Source organism: Primulina tabacum, chromosome 3, assembly GCF_025594145.1.
Source record: "Primulina tabacum isolate GXHZ01 chromosome 3, ASM2559414v2, whole genome shotgun sequence".
NCBI lineage: Eukaryota > Viridiplantae > Streptophyta > Magnoliopsida > Lamiales > Gesneriaceae > Primulina > Primulina tabacum.
In genome coordinates this window covers 4,252,710-4,274,633 of record NC_134552.1, presented here as the reverse complement: position 1 = coordinate 4,274,633, position 21,924 = coordinate 4,252,710, and the positions used below count along the sequence as shown (strand labels likewise).

General features: G+C 37.0%; 1 protein-coding gene across 3 annotated transcripts; it reads left to right on the top strand.

Moving 5' to 3' along the window:
* Positions 1-553: 553 nt before the first annotated feature.
* Positions 554-20,748, top strand: LOC142539437 (uncharacterized). 3 transcript variants are annotated; one of them, XM_075644893.1, is made up of 51 exons: positions 555-787; positions 1,959-2,256; positions 2,424-2,652; positions 2,757-3,096; positions 3,180-3,293; positions 3,582-3,710; positions 3,873-4,064; positions 4,144-4,338; positions 4,941-5,078; positions 5,311-5,430; positions 5,517-5,770; positions 6,034-6,137; positions 7,350-7,444; positions 7,527-7,766; positions 8,791-9,000; positions 9,104-9,179; positions 9,312-9,379; positions 9,782-9,927; positions 10,142-10,250; positions 10,331-10,477; positions 10,630-10,677; positions 10,756-10,884; positions 10,976-11,212; positions 11,306-11,437; positions 11,532-11,617; positions 11,700-11,805; positions 11,911-12,006; positions 12,114-12,266; positions 12,906-13,088; positions 13,189-13,424; positions 13,514-13,640; positions 13,719-13,844; positions 14,005-14,049; positions 14,154-14,231; positions 14,311-14,427; positions 15,612-15,738; positions 15,812-15,912; positions 15,999-16,136; positions 16,221-16,304; positions 17,117-17,263; positions 17,342-17,470; positions 17,614-17,661; positions 17,748-17,894; positions 18,047-18,108; positions 18,608-18,761; positions 18,872-19,063; positions 19,147-19,251; positions 19,469-19,603; positions 19,768-19,998; positions 20,122-20,223; positions 20,412-20,748. In XM_075644893.1, the coding sequence occupies exons 1-51, from the start codon at positions 677-679 to the stop codon at positions 20,559-20,561; spliced, it is 7,266 nt and encodes a 2,421-aa protein (XP_075501008.1). In that variant the 5' UTR covers positions 555-676; the 3' UTR covers positions 20,562-20,748. The 3 variants fall into 3 exon arrangements, with proteins under 3 accessions (XP_075501007.1, XP_075501008.1, XP_075501009.1); XM_075644892.1 differs by having other exon boundaries at positions 554-787; positions 15,999-16,304; XM_075644894.1 differs by lacking the exon at positions 1,959-2,256 and having other exon boundaries at positions 654-787.
* The last annotated feature ends 1,176 nt before the right edge of the window (positions 20,749-21,924 follow it).

Here is a 21,924-nt window from a genome sequence, read left to right as displayed (position 1 = left end):
AGCAGCCTCCCAGTCTTCCCATCAGCCTAGTCGCCCTTCGCATCAGAGCAGAGGGCAAGGTGTCGGGTATTTTCATTTGATATATTTGATCAATTTATTATTTATCGAATACGAAAATATTGTTTTTGTCACTAGAACCTTGTATTAGGGTGGGCTCCTGGCATAGCGACAGATTTTAAACCGTCGCTATTAAAATCCATTGCTAAATTAACGACGATTTATAAACCGTCGCTGATGCAATTGTAGCGACGGTTGTGTAAAACCGTCGCTAATTTAACTTTTGCGACAGTTTTGATATAAATTTCGTCGCTAAATATTCTGTCACTCCGATGTGGAGCACACGTTTGCAGCGTCCGTGCTTACGAAGCACGGACGCTGCTCCACGTGAGCCGCGGATTGGGTTAGTTTTGCAAACGTTTTTTTTTTTAAATTATTTTTGAAATTAATTTTAAAAATTATATTATTTTTTTAAAAAAACCCCGAAATTGCTAATATGAGCAACAGCAGTGCCCAATTCTGGAGTGCGTGGGCCCCAGGGTATAAACATCCATTTCACCTCACTCAACGCTATCGCTATTGTCTTCAGCAAAGTCCTGTGTTCTGCGAACCCTAGATTTCCTTCATTCGACCTAAATTCATTAAAAAAAAATCGCAGTATTTCCAGATTCTGTTCCAAATGATTCATCTGTCAACGAAATTGTCCGGTCATATTCGGTTTCTCATCCAGAGTTTGGATGACTCCGACTCGGGCTCCGACTTCGAATCAATTTTCCTAGAGCTTTGCGAGGTATGATCGCGTTTATATAGATGCTCTGAGTGTTTTTATCGTGTATGGATGAATCGCCCATTGTCGATGTTTCTATTAGGTGATCCAACTTGTTAATCTTTAGCTGGATGAGGTATTGATCTTGCAGTTGAGTGGGATTTAGACGACTGAGTTTTGAGTGAGAGTATCAAGCCGTCTTGCTCTTTTTGAATTTGAAGTTGTTTGTTTCTTCGCATGAAATGGTGTTTTATGGGGATGATTTGTTTGAATTTCGTGTTTAATGTTAAGATATATTCAACATGTTTGCAAGAGAAGTGATTGATGTTCGCTTTTATATGATTACTCGTGTGAGTAAACTAACGTAAAATACTCGTGCTTTCTTTGATTTCATTTTATTTTTTTGAAATTTTACTTGAATGAGATTTGGTTACTTTGTATCTCATGATTCGGATTTTAGAGCGAACGACAGTGAGCTAGTTTTTTTGACACATCTGTTTTGAGAGAATTTGTTTTGATTATGACAAGTGTGGATACTTTTGGGAAAATTCTCAAGCCAAGTTGAAAGACAAACAGAATTCTTGTCCATCATATCTTCGTCTTTGGTCTATATAACCTCAGGTCCAACTGGTACATATCTTCTCGAAGTAGTAACGATGGCCCCATGATTGGCTTGTCAACAAATTAACCAAAATCAGGAGAATCGGAAAACTAGTTATCGTGACAGCACTTGTTTGTGATGAATTTATTTTCTTATAAAAAATCAGTTTGTGATGAATGTTATGATGCGATTTTTGTCTACTTTTTTAACTTTATTGGTTGTCATTTTCTAGCAGTATCTTCCAGAAGCAAATGATTATTATCATTCTGCATTTATTAGTAGTTGTTACAGGAGAAGCCAATGCGCCTCAGAGGGTGTTCAGGCACGACACTTGCAAAAGGCCGCATTACAGGTCGCACGTTGCACATAAGGCGCACATTAAAAATTGAGGCCCACACACTCTTTTCTTTAAAAATAAAAAACCGCTTTGTCAACCCACTTACCTAAAGACCAGAACTTTTTAATTAATTAATTAACCCTGCATGCATGTTGGAGTCCTTTTTAATCCTACTTTTGCTCCATGCGACCCCCTTGCGCTTCATGTCGTTGTATTCAAGTTGTGGGCTATCATTCTGACTATGTTACATGTTGCAGTGTACTTCACATGGAATCGAAGGAAGCATATTGCTACTCCAAATCTGTTTGGATCACTTGCATATTTATCAGAAAGATTCGAAGAATATGGAGATGCATCCAATATTTGCTTCATTGTTTAAACATATTATGGATAAACCTAATTTCAGTACAGTCTTCTGTCAATCATTGAGTACTGCAAGTATAAACGGGGAATATCTTCAGAATCTTTCTAACGGACTGCACTTGTCGGCATTAGATAAAATTGGAATGGGCCTTGCTTTGTCTGATTCAGAAAACCTTGAGACCAGAATGTGCGGTTAGTACTTTCTCTGCCTAGCCACCTGGATACGAGCGTTAAAATTTTCGGTTGTGGAAGTGGTCTTGAATCTTAACAACTGAAGATTACAGTAAATAAAGCTGTTGAGCTTAACCTGCTTTTCATTGTGCATTAAAGTAGTTCCATTTTTGTCGATTGTATTACAGGGAAAAACTTTTGCATGAGTCAGATTGCAGAATTGAGTGCCAATCCCATGGCTTCAGATTCTTCTGAGCTAATTCAGCAAATTCTGGTGTTTCTCAGTCAATCCGAAGGTCTATCTAAGTATGTCGATTCGTTCATGCAAATGTTATCTCTTGTGCAGTTGGAGGAGGGAGCCCAATTTATCTTAGCCCCTTTCCTTTCTGATGAATTGCGTGACGAAAATTTCTTCAGGTACATTATTTGGGAGACTTGGTGTCAAAACCTCTCATAGCTGATTTGCTAGTGTGTGGGCTGTAAAAACAACCTTTCTGACTTCTCTTGTTTATGTAATGCAGGCATTTGGATTTATTAAACGAAGGTGATGAAGATGATTTTGATGCCATTCTAGCAGAAATGGAGAAGGAAAGTAGCATGGCTGATATGATGAACGAATTAGGCTATGGATGCACTGCCAATGTCTCACAATGCAAAGAAATGTTGTCTTTATTCTTGCCTCTTTCTGATGTCACTATTGCGAAGATACTTGGTACCATTGCCCGAACTTACGCAGGTCTTGATGACAGTCAAAATGTGTTTTCTACATTTTGTTCCGCGCTTGGGGTTAGTATTGGTTTGGAGCAACCGTCTCTGAACTCTTGGAATGTAGATGTACTAGTGGATTCAATAAAGCAGCTCGTAAGTTCTGTACTATGTTTCACATCAGTGCAGTGTATTTAATTGATTCATCGCATGGTTGTTAGTTCTAATTTTTGTCACAGGCTCCTGGAATTAACTGGATAAATGTCACGGAGAAGCTGGATCACGAGAATTTTTATATCCCTAATGAGACAGCATTTTCCTTTTTTATGTCTGTGTATAAATATGCATGCCAGGTATGTCTCCTTACTTGGTCTTACTCTTTTTGATTCCCATCTTCCATGTGAAAATCAAACAATACTATCTTTATGAAGTTGATTCTCTTTCGTGAAATATTCATTTGTTTTGCTAAACACAAGGTGCACATGTATAGATATATAGCATCTTTTCAGCGTAGAAGATCCCTTGGTACTTACTACGAGAAATGTTTATAATCGCCTTTACAAAAAGGAAACAATAAACATAAAATCAAACCCACTCCGAATCCTAAACAACTATGATTTACGTGTAACTTGATTTTTCAGGATCCATTTCCTCTTCATGCCATTTGTGGCTTTATTTGGAAGAATGTCGAGGGTCAGCTATCATTCCTAAAGTATGCCATCTCAATGCCACCTGAAGTGTTTACATTTGCACATTCTGAGAGGCAAATGGTATATTTTCTTTAGTATCCAGTTTCTACATGCCACATATTCTTTACTTTTTCTTCAAGAGCTTGCAATGTGTAAATTATTGAATCTGATCCATGAATATTAGCTTAAAAGTGGATACAAATTTGTGATAACTAATTGTTAACAATCCCTTTTCTTATACAGGCCTACGATGATGTTGTGACAGGGCATAAGTTTCAATCTGGTCAGTTCAATCATGCTTGGACCTGCCACGACCTCCTCGAGGTGTTATGCCAATTAGCTGAGAGGGGCCATGCAAATTTTGTGCGATCTGCTATTAAAAATCCTCTTAACCACTGCCCTGAAGTTTTGCTTCTTGGGATGGCTCGTGTGAATGTACTTCATCTAGAATGAACTGTTATTTTCTGTTCTGCCTTTTGTTGTGTAACTCACTATGTAACCCCTGATATTGCAGACGGCATATAATCTTATCCAGCATGAAGTGTCTTCTGCTGTTCTTCCTATGGTACTCAAAAATGTTTCGGGAAACAGTTTAATACTTCATCTGTGGCATGACAACCCAAACTTGTTGTTGCGAGGATTCGTAGATGCCACAAACATTGATCCTGACAACTATAGTAGGATTCTGGATGCTTGCCAGGAATTAAAGGTAGATTTCTCACTTAATTTTGTTCCACAACATTCTAATTCACAGTAAACTTCCATTAGTTCTGCACTCGAAGGACGGTGATGTTTGATGCAATAACAGGCAAACCTTGTTCACATTATTGATTACAATGCCTCTTAAGGGCTTCCATGTGGTCCCTCAGATTTCTTCCATCTGGTTCCTGGTTGGGATCTAGTCAACTTTTTTATTAATATTTGTCACTTTAACTGCTGATTAGCTTGTTAGTTTTTGTTTAATTTCATTTTCAGTCATTTCCTCAGATTTTAATTACTCTATGTTGAATGCAATTTATACTACCAACTGGCTGGTTTCTTTTTTTAATATAGTGCTTCAATGCACATTTATGCCATCTGAGAATTGCTGGTACTGCCCTGTTATTCTGTTACCACAATATCGTATCTTCCATCACATGTTACCACAGGGTTCCTACAAGTAGTTATTCAGTTTTTTTTTTTAATTTGGTGGATTGTGAAATATCTTTCCTTCTGTAAGCAGACACTTGAGATCAAGCCCCCAGGAATTAAGTGATGTTTATTTTGTTTTTCATTATTGTTAGTTGATGTTTCTTCTTAACTTTGTTACAGATCCTATCTCCGGTATTGGATTTGATTCCTTCTTATTTTGGAATTCGACTGGCTACCCTTGCTTCTAGAAAAGAATTCATGGATCTTGAGAACTGGTTGGACGATAAATTAGTTGCATACAAAGATGCTTTCTATGAGGTAACTCCCTTTTTGTCTTAATAACACTTGTGCATCCAGCACTCGTAAGCAAAGTATCTCTTGAGACCTTTAAAGGAATAATGAACTTGAAACGATCTTGACAAATCTGCTGCCAGTAACATAATGCTGACGTGGCTATCTGTCACTGATAGTCTCGTGCTACTTGTTTTTAGATGTCTGGAGTGATATAGAATAGCTGTTGGTAAATAGAAATTGTATGCATGCTTTTTAGGAGTGCCTCAAGTTTCTAAAGGAGGTTCAGCTTGGAGCTCAGGATGTTTCTTCTAATCGCTTTCACCCCACTGGCGCTCTTGTGAATACTTATTTGGATGCTTATCCCTCTTTCGTAAAGGTTTGGATGTCGCACTCTTCCCGCTTACTTTTGTGTAGCCAACTTAATCTTAATTGGGCTTAGCTATTTACATGCTGGAACGGCAGGTCCTTCGGTCTCATGTTGGTGTCATTTCGTCCAGTCATTTGTCCGAGGAAATGGAAAAATTGCATTCCACTTCCATGCGCGGTAATACACGACTCAAAGAGGGTGGGACTGCTGACTCTACCTCTTCTGATAGTTATGCTGATGATATTGAGAAAGAAGCAAATTCATATTTCCATCAAATGTTTTCGGGTCTACTGGCAATTGATGCGATTATTCAAATGCTTACTCGTTTCAAGGAATCTCCGGAGAGAAGGTTAATTTCCAACCAAGATATCTGTCTTTATTTTTACCTAAATCAAATGTGCAATTCCTTCTAATCTCAACTGGTTGATAATTGAGACAATATGCTTATGAGCCTAGATTTTTAGCTTTGTTGGTTTATTTTGGTTATTTATAAGCTGCCTTCTAGATTCTCAAATGATACATTGATAGGAGGATTATGTCACCAATTTGTTATAGCCTTTGCAATGCAATTAAACGTCGAGGCTCAATTGAGAAAGCTGTTATTTGTAACAGGGAACAATTGATTTTTGAGTGCATGATTGCTAATCTATTCGAGGAGTACAAGTTCTTTTCCAAGTACCCTGAAAGGCAGTTGAAAATTGCCGCTGGTCTTTTTGGTGAGTCATATTTTACATTTTTTTAACTTTACCATGTTACTTATTTTAGCTAGTTTTCCGTTTCATGTTTTTGGTTTTCATTTTGTTAATAGGCACTAATTCCTTGTGACAAATGGAGATATCATAATGTATTAGTCATCATTTAATTTTTTCTTTCTAGTTTGGATGGGTGTTGTCGGATGAATATCGTTAAGTTATCCTTTTGTGTTTTCATCCATATTTTTTTGCTAACCTGATTGCTTAAACACAGCTTTTATGATTTTTTTTCAAAGTTGGTTCGGCATGGCCACATAAGTAGTTGTTTTTCACTTATTGAAATGTGAAAAATTGCTGGAGGTAAGGCCTCATTACATTTGTGACATTCTTGGGCAAAGGAGACTGACTCTTCAACAAGGCATCTCCATCTGTTTGGTGGGTTTTTCCATAAAGTCAGCACCGATTCAGATATTCTTCATTTTCACTTTGACCGAAAAATGGACTCCAATTCAATGCATAAATTCATAGTTTAGAGCCAGGCAAAATGATGAGACATGAATGGTTGGCACAACTTAGCAGTTGTAAGTTTAACTGTGTAACCTGACCAAACTTGGGTTGCATTACGTGAACTGAGATAAAAAACTGACGGAAGCTATATGTATTCCATTGGTGGAACTGAAATTATTGGACCATTGGTATTGAGTGACTTTGAAATGGTCGCCCTGATTTCTTGTTTAGGGGAAAGTTGAACCTCTATTGAACTCAATTTTATAGGCTAGGCAGACTCTTCAACTCACAAACGTGCATAAACTCGTCCATATATATTTAATTTGTGTTTGTGAATTGTGATTGCTTGCTTAACTAGCTTACTCAAATTTGTTCCCTTGTTTCCTAAAATTTGTGGCTGGCGCAACTTAAGGTGCTGCTCCTTGTTGGATATTATACCACCTTTGATGTGTTCTCTGAGTTTTCAGCTGATTGTCCGCATTTATATGGAGTTTTTTGGCATACCAAGTGCAACACGGAAATCTTTACTTTGCTGTTATAATTATCATAAATTTGAAAATGTTTGCACTTAATTCAGCCACCCAATTTTTTTTAAGCAAATCTATGTACTAAGTTATTTGGCTTTCCTGGCAAGCTGTAGTCCTTTTGTATGTTTATTATGGAGATTTCTCTATTCAGGGTTCTGAGCTGTTATTTGAAATAGATCTTGATATGGAATTCTCTTTCCAGGGTCACTCATCAAGCATCAACTTGTGACACATCTCACACTCGGTATCGCTTTACGAGCTGTTTTAGATGCTCTGCGGAAACCTGCAGATTCAAAAGTTTGTATATGTTCCTCGTCTTATTTTTGTCATTGTTTTATTCATAAACTGACCAATGGCTTTTATTTCTTACATGATGTAGATGTTTGTTTTTGGGACCAAGGCACTGGAACAGTTTGTTGACCGCCTCATAGAGTGGCCACAGTACTGCAATCATATTCTACAAATATCTCATTTGCGTGTTACGAATGCGGACCTTGTTACCTTTATTGAGAGGGCACTCGCTAGGATTTCAGCAGCTCATACTGATCAAGACATTGTCAATAATGACACTACTGATCTTCATCATGGTCCTATCCAGCCATCTTCTACTAATGTGGAGGTAGCGTATTGTTTTATTACTCTGTTACATGCTCTGAACTTACACACAGAACATTTCAAGTTTGTTTCAAGGATCAAATATGATAGGTGAACTACTCGATGACATTGATGAAGTTGCAGTCAATGCTAAAACTGCCAATCGGAAAACTCGAGTCATAATTTTTCAGTTGACTTTTCTCCAAAAAGAGCGTATCAAATAATTTGATCATTTTTACCTGTGATGATGCCATATTGTTGCAAATTTATCAGTAGAACTAGTGCTTTTGACTAGTTCAGTTAACACTTATAGACATTTCTCAACGGAAATGCACTTCAATATGGCCCCTCCTAAGAATTGCATTTCAAATGCCTATCTTGCTGGTTATGGGACCTTTATTTCCCCTCCAGGAATTGCATTTCAAGTGCCTGTACGCTGGTTATGGAACCTTTATTTTGTTGTTTAATGATTACTGTTGTTGGTCTTCTCACTCCTTTGGTATTTAAATTACTTAAATACGAACACTGAACTTTGACTTTCTTTTGTATGTTGGATTGCTTCTTTGCATTAAGTTGTAACAACTATCATTCTACTGATAATTTTTTAGGCTGAAAATCTTACGCCGTGCTCATAATGCTAATTCTGCTATGTTATTACAATTACATCTGCAGTCTTCTCCTTATTCTTGTGTATGCCACTTTGGACTCCATGACAATGGATTTATATCCGTTTTTGCTTCTCTCTTTTTGTGGTTGCTCGTGTCTCATTCTTACTTCGAGCTATAAATTTCATATCACAATGTTTCTAGGAAAAGCTGTTAAATTTTGGTTATTGTTACGCATTATTTTACCTGTTGAGTTGGTTGAACTGAATGATGATTAAGTCAGGTGAAACTATTCTGAAGAGATGAATTTTTTTTTGGAATTTTCTGTGCAAATTTTCTATTATTGATGGAATGTTCACACAGACTTTATGTATTGTTGAAGTTAAAACTGTCAACCATACGTATTTTTTTGGCTGCGAGTTATATTCTGTTTCCATTTTTTAGACTCCGAGCTCGTCTTTTTTGTTATCTGGACTGGGAAGTTCACAGACTGGGACGTCAGTCGTCCCTACAGTCCAACTTCCCCAAAGATCTACAAGCTCTTTAGATGAGAGAAAACTTCCTGTGGCGCTGTCTAATTACCTAAAGCCAGCACAATCAACCGCCGGGCAGCCTGCTGTTGCTCCTTCAAGTGATGCAGCTGGCATTCAAAAGGCAAGTGATATAATTTTTCATCTACTATTTCCATGGATATAATGGGTGCTTTTTAGTTTCCTTGTAGTTTTATTTGAGCTAACTATATTGGCTAAACTTGCAGTCTCAGAGTTCTCTCGGTGCATTAACGCATGCTTCCTCTCCTGGTTTTCCACGTTCATCTCGATCTACCTCAGCAAGTATATTTATCCCTCTCGGAGCATGCAATATCTACTTTGGATTATATGTTGTTAATATGTGTTTGTTGACATCTATCACAGCCTTCCAATCTAATCTTAGTATCTTTAATTCAGTGTTTATTCATTGTACAGGGTTTGGCTCTGCCTTAAACATTGAAACTCTTATCACAGCAGCAGAGAGAAGAGAAATTCCAATAGAGGTGCATTTTCTTGGTTGTGTTATGGATAGGTTATTTGGGTGAAACTTTTTTCTTGTCGGTATCTCAGTTAGTGCGTATGCGTTTTATGGTTTTACCTCTCGTATTTTTCACGGATGATCTCCATCTTTTCATCCAATCTTTTGCTACTTCTTTACTGAGTTTGACCTGTCATTGGATGATTGGATTGTCAATTCTGATTTCTTTCTTTCTTGTGTTGGTGACGAGTTAACTGTCTTTAAATCCATAAGCTATTATCTTGTCGTTGTTTTTAACTGTTTGCACTCTAATATTTCGTCTGCAAACTATTTCTCACAACTGTTTTCCTAATAGTTCTATGACCTATCTTAGTTGGTCCTTTGTAGTTCTTGATTATTTTGTGATATCTATTTTTTTTTTGAACAGACTCCTGCTTCTGAAATTCAGGATAAGATATCTTTTATCATAAATAACTTGTCTGCTGCCAATATTGAGGCTAAAGCTAAAGAATTTACTGAGATTCTGAGTGAGCGTTATTATCCCTGGTTTGCTCAGTATATGGTTATGAAGAGGTGAGAATTTTAATTTACATTCTAATAAATCTTGGGGTATATCTTTATTACTGAGAAACTGAAAACTTGTGTGTGGGGATTTTAGTTGCAAGTAATTTATTCCCTGATTTCCTCCATTTACCTTTTCACCTACGCCATCTGAAATAAGGTAAATTCGAAAATTTTTGTAAGGCAGTTCTAAGTGTTGTATTGATTCTTGTTCCTTAATCGACAGAGCAAGCATTGAGCCAAATTTTCATGATCTGTACTTGAAGTTCCTTGATAAAGTAAATCTGAAGTCTCTGAACAAAGAGGTTGTACAAGCCACTTATGAGAACTGCAAGGTTTGCATCACCCATAGATATATTCTTCATTAATTGTATACCTTAAATAGTGTTTTTATATGTGCCCTTTTACTTTTCAGGTACTTCTAGGGTCAGAACTTATAAAGTCAAGTTCAGAAGAGCGTTCATTGCTGAAAAATTTAGGAAGCTGGCTTGGGAAGATTACTATTGGGAAGAATCAAGTTTTAAGGGCACGAGAGATTGATCCCAAATCTCTGATTGTGGAGGTATCTTCATTTTCTTCTGTTTCCTTCTCATGTCAGCATGTGTTTTTAGTCATCCTCTTTGTGACTCTTTTGTGACCTAGATTATTTTGTTCCTTGTTGATTTGAAGCTGGTGATTTCATTCTTGTTATCTAACTATTTACTATTTTGACAGGCGTATGAGAAGGGACTTATGATTGCTGTCATTCCTTTTACATCCAAGGTATCGTTATTTGATTTTATGCTTGATGTTCACTACATTAGGGTGTTAAGTTGCATTTATCTTGTGGTTGTGCTCCAGATTCTGGAACCATGTTCTAACAGTCTAGCTTATCAACCTCCAAACCCTTGGACAATGGGTATACTTGGATTGCTTGTTGAGATTTATGCAATGCCTAATTTAAAAATAAATCTGAAGTTTGATATCGAGGTAAATCTTATTCATAAATTTTGTGGTATTTTCCTTGAGGGCAAAGTGCTAATATGAACTCTTTCGCTATTTTCTTTTCATTTCCTTTTAGGTCCTGTTCAAGAACCTTGGTGTAGATTTAAAAGAAGTAACGCCTACGTCTCTTCTCAAGGACAAAATTCGAGAAGTTGAAGGTAATCCTGATTTTTCGAATAAAGAAGTAGGATCTTCACAACCTCAGATGTTAAATGAGGTGAAGTCTGGAATAATACCTACACTAAACCAAGTTGAGCAACCACTAGATGTTGCTTCACCTCATCCGGGTGCTCATTCACATATCATATCTCAGGCGAGTCTTTGTAGATTGTTACTTAAATTCCATGAAACATGGACACACATTCTTTTTGGATTTTTAAGGTTCTTTTGTGTTGTGTATTATCAGTATGCGGCTCCTCTTCATACTCTATCTGGCACATTGGCTGACGATGAGAAATTGACAAGTCCGGGAGTATCAGATCAGCTTTTTTCCGCTCAAGGTCTTCCCCAAGGACAGTCCCAATTTTCAGTTAATCAGGTTTGCTTAAATTTTTAATTCCTGCTTCGATAGCTGGATAGCGGTTGTGGGTAAATATTTATTGACCAGATATATACTATATTCGCTTTCTCAGATTCCTGCGCCAGCCTCTAATATGGAACAGCAAGTTGTTATCAATAAAAAGCTCCATGCATTGGGCCTGTACTTGAATTTCCAGAGGTCAGAGAATCTACTCATTGTTCAATTCTACTTCAAAAAATCAGTATGCCATGTTATATGCTTGAACTTTTGTTTGGTTCAGTGTACTTCCAATTGCCATGGATAGAGCTATCACAGAGATAGTCTCCAGCATCGTGCAGCGAAGTGTTTCCATTGCAACTCAGACAACAAAGGAACTTGTTTTGAAGGTTTTCCAATATGAATTATTTCCTTTATACATCGGAACTATCTATGTTTCAGTGTATGTTCATTCCAAAGGTTCTAAGCAAAAGTTTCATTCTCTCTAATGGCAGGACTACGCTTTGGAGCCTGATGAAACCCTCATACGTAATGCAGCACATTTGATGGTTGCAAGGTTGGCTGGGAGTCTAGCACATGTGACATGCAAGGTAAAGATACACCTGTCTTACTCTACATGTTACTGGAATCATGATTGTTTGTTTTCCCTATTATTCCTACATTTCATGTGTTTTAAGATTACTTTTGTTGCTGTCAGGAACCTTTGCGTGGTTCAATATCAAGCCAGCTTAGGGGTTTGCTTCAGGGCTTGAGCATATCGAATGAACTTTTAGAGCAAGCGATTCAACTTGTGACCAATGACAATCTGGACCTTGGCTGTGCAGTGATTGAACAAGCTGCCACTGAAAAGGTTAGATGAATTGCTGATCCTTGTAACTACAAAAGTTTCTGAGAATTCCTAGTTTGACATCTTTACTCTGCTTACTTGGTTTGTTTGAGTTTTATTAGTCAATTTTTTTCTTTGGAAACTTGTTTTATTTTTTAATACCTGAGTTGATGAAATATGATGTTTATTCACATATTGGCATGTTTTTGTTTCTACTGATAAAAGTTATGTCTGGAATGCTATATATTGCTGTTTCATTTTTCTGGTGGATATCATGGACTAGAAACTTCTGTACAAGGACGTTGTTCAACCTTGAGCAAAGAGCGAAACATGGGGGTGAATAGGTGGGAAGTTATGGTGGGAGTAAATGAACAAAATTTTTCAATATAGCAAAAAACATGGTAGATGCTAAAAAGACTAATTCTTGGACTTTGTTTTGTTTTGATGTGGTTCCAATATTATAAGCCGAAGCTGGCTGTCATGGGTTGGTTCTCTCATTGATATACAGGAGCTACTCACTATTCACTTTTGGCAAATAATGATAGTATGAATTATGAATTAGTATTATAACTTCAATACTTCTTGCACAATAGTAATTTTTTGGATTGGACTTACTTATTTTGTTGCTGTTGTTTCCATGTTGCATCATAATCCCATTGGTAGGCAATTCAAACTATTGATGGGGAAATTGCCCAGCAACTTACTATCAGGAGGAAACATAGAGAGGGTGCTGGTCTTACATATTTTGACTCTAGCCTGTATGCCCAAGGTCAAATGGGTGTTTTGCCGGACGCCCTTCGCCCTAAACCTGGACGCCTTTCACACTCACAGCAGCGTGTTTATGAGGTGGATTGCTTTCGCGCATGCCTCAGAAAATCAATCAAATTGGTTACATGGGAATTGGATTATACTGAATGATGAATCCCTTTGTGTTAATTTTGAATAGGATTTTGCTCGGTTACCGTGGCAGAATTGGTCCAGTCAGGGTTCAAACGCAGCACCTGTGGTTCCCATTGCTTCATCTGGCAGTGGGGGACTCTCTCGACAGTTTGCATCCACATCTGACCAAATAACTGCTGGCATTTACACATCTGGCATTGCAAATGCAGGAATTAGTGTCATTCCCCATAATCTGAAAATTGGTTACGAGGAGTTAGACGCCAATGCATCCCATCTTCCTAGGTTTCATTTATTTCTATTCCTTTTTATTTTTTGTTATGATCTTTGAATTAAAGAACTCATTTACTTCCCCACTTATGAGGATGTTTCAGTGTTTCTTCCACTCATATTGCAACTGTTGATACTCCTGCTCCGCAAAGTCTTGAAAATGATGTTTCTTCGTTCCCCCTCGCTTCTACACCTGAATTGCATTTGACAGGACCTTCTAATTATTTAAAAGTGAGTGATATTTTTATGAAAGTGTTATTGCTACTGTTGTGAAATTTCCACACCTTATATGGGATTCTACATCTGCAGGAACCAGTGGCTTCGGTGCAGTCTGTTATTCCAACTGTAGCATCAGATCGTCTTGGAAGCAATGTTTTGGAGCCTTTATTAACCACAGGTGATGCGCTGGATAAGTACCAGACTATTTCAGAGAAGGTAAATTTGGTATTCTAAATTTTCTTCTTGTAACGTATTTGGTATCAGTATCATGACTCTATTTTTAATGTTAAAATAGAAAGTGTTCAAGTAACGGAAAGTATTTAATATGATATGCTTTGATTTATTAATAATGCTCTCTACGTTGGTCCTTTTTCAGCTTGAAAATCTAGTGAGTAGTGATGCCAAGGAGGCAGAAATCGAGGTAGTTATCTAACCCATGTATTGGTTATAAAATTTGTTTTGGTCAAAGCATTTTATATTTACGATTCAGATTCTTTACCAGAGTGTACCCATTTTTGTTTGCAGGGAGTTATAGCTGAGGTTCCCGCTGTTATCCTCAGGTGCATAAGCCGAGACGAGGCAGCTTTGGCAGTTGCCCAAAAGGTGTGATTTTATGGAGTCTTGTTTGATTGATACCAGAAAAAAGAAAATATTTACATGTTAACTCCTACTAATTGTGTAGGCTTTCAAGGGCTTATATGAAAAGGCAGCAAACCGAGCTTATGTCAGTGCTCATCTAGCAATCTTGGCTGCCATTCGTGATGTTAGCAAGCTTGTTGTGAAGGAGCTCACTAGTTGGGTATGCCATTAGATTTTGAGTTACAGTTCATTAAATTTGATCTTCTTTCCGGGTACCTTGGAATTGGTAATTATTCTTGTGCACATTTGGTATAATTTTTGCGTGTTTGGACTAATTGGATTTGACAAATGCTGGTTCTAGAGTTTAGTTTATATTTTGAAATTGTTCTATTTTGGTACTTGATTATTTTGACGTCAAACTTGAAAGTTGTATTGACCTTGTTTTGATATTCTTCCCACAATATTTTCCAGCCCCGTAACTAAATTTAAACATTAATAGGGTATTTTATTGATATGTTCATTACATTTTATTCAATCGTTCATGACTTCCAAAGACGACTCCATTGTTATCTTTTGTTTTAACCCAAAGTATTAGATTTAGAGTTTTAAAATATCTTATATCGATTTGGTAACATTTATTAGACAATATTCAACATGCATTTTATTTTCGAAAACAGTTCTTCGAAATTATTGATCTAAATGACTTTCTCTAAAACCCACAATGAATCTTACAAAACAAATATTTCCCCATGCCCTCTTACATCGTTATACAGTAGGATATTAAGGATTTAAATGAAAAACCTTCAGTTTAATGCCACAATTTAATCCCAATTTATTTGTAGTACGTACATTGATCATAATGATGTGAAATAATAAAGATAAGAAGCCAATGTAAAATTGCAGCGATTTTCTTTAACTCAGGTTTGCTTATCATTTGGAAAAAGTATGGATCTATGAACTGTTCTGTTTCTTTGTTTAGATGCTACAATCTATTGGTGTCTCTTTTTATCGAAAACGAAATGAGTGAGTTAGTTTGTGCCTCTCCCTGTGGTTGGTGGGATTTTGTTATTTGGTGAATATATGAAAAAGCTACGGTATGTTTGTTTTTATTTCCCAAAACCAAAAATATCCTTTTTCCTAAATCAAATTCTAACAAATTTTCCCGCCTTTTTCACATTTCCAATATAATTTTTAACTAATTTTTTTTATTATTTCCTAAAATATTCTATCATTATATTGCATCATAATCCAAAATATACTGACATCATCTATAATAACAATGTAATTTTCCCAAAGCAAAGCCAAATATAATTTTTCCCTAAATGAGTTTTTCAGAACTTCCATAACAAAACAAAACATCCTGCAAGTGTTTAATTCAATTTTTTTTTTTGTGTGTTTTGACAGGTGATGTACTCTGATGAGGACCGGAAGTTCAGTAAGGATATCACTGTTGGTCTTATTGGCAGCGAATTATTAAATCTTGCTGAATATAACGTCTATATGGCAAAGCTTATTGATGCGGGAAGGAATAGTATGTGTCGAATAGCTTAATTCCACTAGCATTATCAGTGACATCAATGCAACTCACTCTCTTTATCTTGCAGAGGCTGCCACAGAATTTGCCATTTCTCTTATCCAAACATTAGTTGTCAATGATTCTAAAGTGATATCAGAACTACACAATCTTGTTGATGCTCTGGCAAAGGCACTCGTTTGGTCCATTTTTTTGTCTTGCGTACTTCATATCACTCATTATGGGATCCTGACAATTATTTTTCTTGTACTTTTTAGCTTGCTGCTAGGCCTGGATCTCCCGAGTCACTGCAACAGCTAGTTGAGATCGCTAAGAACCCTATTGCAAATCTTACAACCTTGCCTACTGTGATTGTTGGGAAGGAAGACAATATGAGATCATCTAAAGACAAGAAGGTTTTTGAAGTGGTTTTCTCGCTCCTCCTCACCTTCAATAATCAATATTTATCCGTATACATTAAATTTTATGTCCTGAAACAGGTCTCTGGGCTACCTGGGTCAAGCAGGGAAGACTACTCGGCCACAGAATTGGTGGAACCAGATCCTGCTGGTCTGCATGAACAGGTGCTAGCCATAATTTGTCTTTTTAAATGATTTTCGCTGAAATACATCAACTTTCGTGATGCTATTCCTTTTTCACCCATTTATTTCTATATTCAGTTGGAAAGTGATGGTGATAATAATCTAGGGTTTGGCAATCACTTTTCAGAATCATGCTTGCGATCTGTTATAACAGCACAATTGACCTTTGTATCGTCATCCCTACTAGTGTTTCATCTCACTGTCAATGCCATGCTGTTGGCATTAGCATCATCTTTGTTTGTTGTCCATGGCCAAACTTCTCAGCGTATTAGTAATTCCTCCAGTGTCACTTGTAAACCAAAAAATTATCGAGTATTATGTTCAGCATTTCCACCGTTTCACACTGTCTTTTAGATTCAAAACAAGAATGCTTGATATAGTGTGTGGCTTTCATCAATTCACATGTCCAATAGGGATTAGCAAACAAAGATATTACTCGACCCGTTTCTGCATGCGTGTTTTATCTTTTGCTATCAAGAAAGCTGGTTGTTTTTGGGTTCATGTGTAACTGCGAGGTTGTTTCTGAAGTTTGGCATTTGTTGCTTTCCTTTCTTGTCATTCGGAACTATTAGCTTAAAACAAGCTCTGATATGAAAATCACATGATCTTTTTAATGCATTAGTGGCTAGCTTCTTTGAGAAATAAAAGCTAATATTTTATTACACATTAGAAAGACTTCGCGTAGACTGGCCGATACGAATTCAAATTTTCATAAATTTTTACAATGCGGTACTTTTTTTAAGAAAATTTCTAACTTTCTGAGTTTTTTTCCTTGGATTATGCTATCTGCATAGGTCTCCATGCTGTTTGCAGAATGGTACCAAATATGTGAACTTCCTGGGGCAAATGATGCAGCTTGCGCTCGTTATGTCATACACTTACAGCAGAGGGGCCTGCTTAATGGGGATGACACCTCAGAGCATTTTTTCCGCCGGCTCACGGTGAAGTTCCTCTTATTTTCATTCACAAAGTTTATAAATTTTATCAAGAATTTTGAATTCAATATGCTTCAATTTCAGGAACTTTCAGTGTCACACTGCTTATCTTCTGAGGTTATTAATTCTAGCTCTTCCCAGTCACATTTGGGACAACCTTTGTCATTCCTTGCTATTGACATCTATGCGAAATTGGTCTTCTCAATTCTGAAGGTAGCATTAATTTCTTGGACATTTCAAAATTAATGTTTACAGTTATACTCTGCTTCATTGACTGTCTTCTCATTTTGTATCACTCAACTTTTCTTACTAGAACGTATTGTATTTGTTAACTACTATGTCTTGTTATTTTCCAGTTTTTCCCTGTTGATCACGGGCCTAGTAAACTCTCGCTTTTGCTTAAGGTATGCATTTCCCCCTCAGTTGATGAAAAATTCAAATTTTAGTCAGCTTATCTAGGTTTAATAGACTCAATTACTGGTTCTCGTAGATTCTTGCTGTGACCGTGAAGTTTATTCAAAAAGATGCTGCAGAGAAGACGTCCTTGTTTAATCCCAGGCCGTATTTTAGGTTGTTTATTAACTGGTTGTTGGATTTGTGTTCCTTGGACCCAGTTTTTGATGGCACAAATTTCCAGGTATTCTGCATTTGACATGCACCTCATCACCGATTCTAATTGTGAATATTTTGACTTCTGCTTCTGATTGTGGGTACATTACATCAAAGTGCTAAACTTCGAGGTTTGTCTGCTAGTTCCGGCTGGATTTAACTCTTTAACATTTTTCTCAGGTTTTGACTGCTTTAGCAAATGCTTTCCATGCTCTTCAGCCTCTAAAGATTCCAGGGTTCAGGTCTGTTTATTTATTCTACACTGGCATATTTTGTGATTTAGTTTGTGCACTAGTTTAGAACATGCTCATGAAGAGCGATAGGAGCGGTACAGTAAAAGAAGGTCATATAGTTCATGCGCAAGCTGCAAGGCATGGTAAAATATTTGGAGAAAAATTCAACATATGCAACCAATTTGTATTATTTGAAGATAATTTAACAAATACATATTAGATATAACTACTTTGTTTTCAAAGATTTGATTCTTTTATTTCTGCAAAATGTTGTAGGGACTAATGCGATAAAATATGGTTTACTTTTAAAAAAACAAAAAATTTAGTCTATGAGTGAATATATGTTTTAAGTTAATGGTCACTTCATTAGTGCTGTTCTGCACATTCTTGGGAAATATATGTTTGTGTTATCGGTCACTTCATAATTGCTCTTCTGCAAGCTGGTGGATCTAGATTTTACTAAATCATGTGTTTTCTAGTGACGATTAACTTTGTAATTTGCTTTCAGCTTTGCTTGGCTCGAGTTGGTTAGTCATAGAAGTTTCATGCCAAAATTACTCACGGTAAATGCACAGAAGGGATGGCCTTATTTTCAAAGACTTTTGGTAGACTTGTTCCAATTCATGGAGCCATTCCTGAGACTTGCTGACCTGGGAGAGCCGGTAGGTCTGCATATGATGATGATTTCCTGTTTTGGTGCTCCTGCTACCGGCAAATGATAATACAGTGGATCCTTTTTTTTTTTGTAATTCTTGTTTTTGCTTTTATTCAGATACAATTTCTTTATAAAGGGACACTCAGGGTCTTGTTGGTGCTACTCCACGATTTCCCCGAGTTCCTTTGTGATTATCATTTCAGCTTCTGTGATGTCATTCCACCAAGTTGCATACAGATGCGAAATATAATCCTCAGTGCATTTCCTCGGAATATGAGGTTGCCTGATCCATCTACCCCCAACTTAAAGGTTTGTATCTTATCTTGATCCTTCATGCTTTCTGCTTGGATTGTAGATTAAATTCTGAACTGAGATATAATATATATTTTCAGATTGACCTACTGGCGGAAATCAGTCATACACCACGAATTCTCTCTGAGGTTGATGCAGCTCTTAAAGCAAAGCAGATCAAGAATGATGTGGATGAGTATCTCAAGGTAAACATGAAAGTAACTGAACACAAAATTTCGAGGCAATATTTATGGTGGAGATTTGACTGTGGGTGGTGTACAAGTATCGATGTGCAAGTTGGGAAACAGAGAGGGGGCACCGACTTTTTTTAGTTGTCCACTGATCAGTGTTAAACCAGATGTTTCATAAATTCATGCTTCCATATCCATTTTCTTAGTTTTCCTTTTTTCCTTGTACGTACAGACAAGGCAGCAAGGGTCTTCATTTCTTACTGAGTTGAAGCAGAAGCTTTTGCTTACTCCATCTGAAGGAGCTCGGTCTGGCAGTCGTTACAATGTTCCTCTCATGAACGCTCTTGTCCTTTATGTTGGGATGCAGGTATGCCATTTCTTCCTTTTACGCTTATAAATGCAGGTATAAGCAAGTCGGGAAGAATATCAATTGAAATGCACTTTTGTCCTTGTCGTCATGCTTGATATATGTATCCCTGCCTACCCATTTTCATTTCAAAGATAAAAAAACCTTCTGGAATTTCACTGTAGGCCATCCAACAGCTGCAATCCAGAGTCCCACCATACACGCAGTCCATGGCTAGCATGACCGCATTCTTGGTTAGTGCTGCTCTGGACATTTTCCAGACCTTGATACTCGATCTGGACTCAGAGGGCCGTTACCTTTTCTTGAATGCTATCGGGAACCAGTTGCGCTATCCAAACAACCACACTCATTACTTCTCTTTCATCCTTCTTTACCTGTTCAACGAATCAAATCAGGTGCGTATAGTTTCTGCGCATTACTTAACAGGGAGAGTCAATTCTTGAATTCAAGTGCTCGGAAAGTGACGACAAAAGTTGATTATTTGGTGCTAATGAATTTATTCGTTTTACATCGAGCAGGAAGTATTTCAAGAGCAAATCACCCGGGTCCTGCTTGAGCGATTAATTGTTAATAGACCTCATCCCTGGGGACTTCTAATTACGTTTATTGAGCTCATCAAGGTACTTTGTTTATTTGCTGCAGTATATACTACTTGGGTGAACCAAACCTGGTGTGGCCGTGGCCCTCAAATCTTCACTTTCTTGTCATATATATTTGATACCTTCCCCCAACCCAGAAAAGTGATTTAACGAATTTTTTACGATGGCTCTAACTTGTATTGATCAAATCCCTTTTACCTGTTGAACAGAATCCCCGATACAATTTCTGGAGCCGGTCTTTTACGAGATGTGCACCTGAGATTGAGAAGCTTTTCGAATCAGTGTCAAGATCATGTGGGGGTCCAAAACCAGTCGACGATAGCGTGGTTTCTGGTGGCTTACCCGACAATATGCACTAAAGCTTAGTTGTAAATTGTGGAAATCCCAGAAGTTGTAAGTAGATGCTACCGTAGTTTCCATGTCTTTAGGTCTCTCCATTTTGGTCTGGATGCTTCATGGCTTGAAATCCCATGATATCATGGAGCCTCATAAACCACATCGATCGTTGTTTAGCCCAACAAATAAAAACTGAGGCCGACTAATTTACTATTGATGCTACATAAAAATTGGGCCTTCGACCCAGCTTACATAATAGAAGCTCAGACTCGTCAGAATGGAAGAGTATCAATAATCAAGAGCAGTATTCCAAGTGAATGGGTGCACACGAGCTTACTCGAGCTCGATTCGATTTAGATTTTACTCGTTCAAGCTCGATCGAGTAATCCATTTCAAACTCAAACTCGAAAATCTGAATTCTAACATATAAATATCGAGTTCGGATTTGGATATTCATTGACAAAATTTCATTTATTTTTCATACTTCTAAATAATGTGTGTGTGTGTGTGAGCGTAGCTAGCGAACTACTTGAATACAAATAATTGAAACTAAAACTCAACTCAAAAAAATACTCCAGTTACTCGAACTAAAATCGAGCTCTAGTCAAGTTTTGATTTAGTTGTTCACGAACTATTTACAAATAGTTTGGTTAATTTGCACCCCTAAATTTCCAACTACCAGGCCTTCTTTCCCGTAGTTTTCATTTTTTCCCAATTTCCGTTGTGAAGATCATTCAAAGTAACATAACGCGGATTCTTATCATTTTAAGAATATGATTCCCAGATTCTTTTCATTTCTCGAATGATTTGATGCTCCGATGAATTCAAATAGTTCTATTTTCAGAAGTTCGATTTTTCAGCATCTAGCGTTGAATTGGTATTTTGGTATACAACATGTCGACTCCGAAATCTCGTTCCAGACTTGGGACATCCTCATTTATTTAAAACAGTTATATATTTATATTTAAAATTTTAATTTATGATTGTATATTTTGCATAATTTCCAATTTTAGAAGTTTTTAATGGAAAAAAAAAAATCCACCCTTGATTGATCACGTTCTTGCATGAATCAATGGCTTCATATTCAAGCAAAAAGGAAAATAAATGTGTGGAGTGCCAGGAACAAAGCTATATTTGAGAGTAGTGAGAAACTAGAGGTGGAAGGCATAATCAAAAGAATCAAGATCTTATGTTTTCGATGTATTTCTAGTGCTACTGCAGTTGCAGATGGTTTTTAGCAGGATGCTTTGGATATGTATATCTTTATGATTTTCCAGTCCTTGGGTACGCCTAGAGAAGCTGTATCTGTACTATCTTTTTACACTTTTTAATGAAAGTAATTTCATTTAAAAAAAAGAGGAAAATAAAAAAAAAAGAAATTACTTC

What these genes read in the sequence shown, in the direction of transcription:
- LOC142539437 (XM_075644892.1), top strand. Translation starts at nt 677, where the DNA reads ATGATTCATCTGTCAACGAAATTGTCCGGTCATATTCGGTTTCTCATC. An exon ending in TGAAGGAGCTCACTAGTTGG is followed by an intron (nt 14,428 to 15,611) that starts GTATGCCATTAG and finishes GTGTTTTGACAG; the next exon opens with GTGATGTACTCTGATGAGGA. An exon ending in ATGTGGATGAGTATCTCAAG is followed by an intron (nt 19,252 to 19,468) that starts GTAAACATGAAA and finishes TTGTACGTACAG; the next exon opens with ACAAGGCAGCAAGGGTCTTC.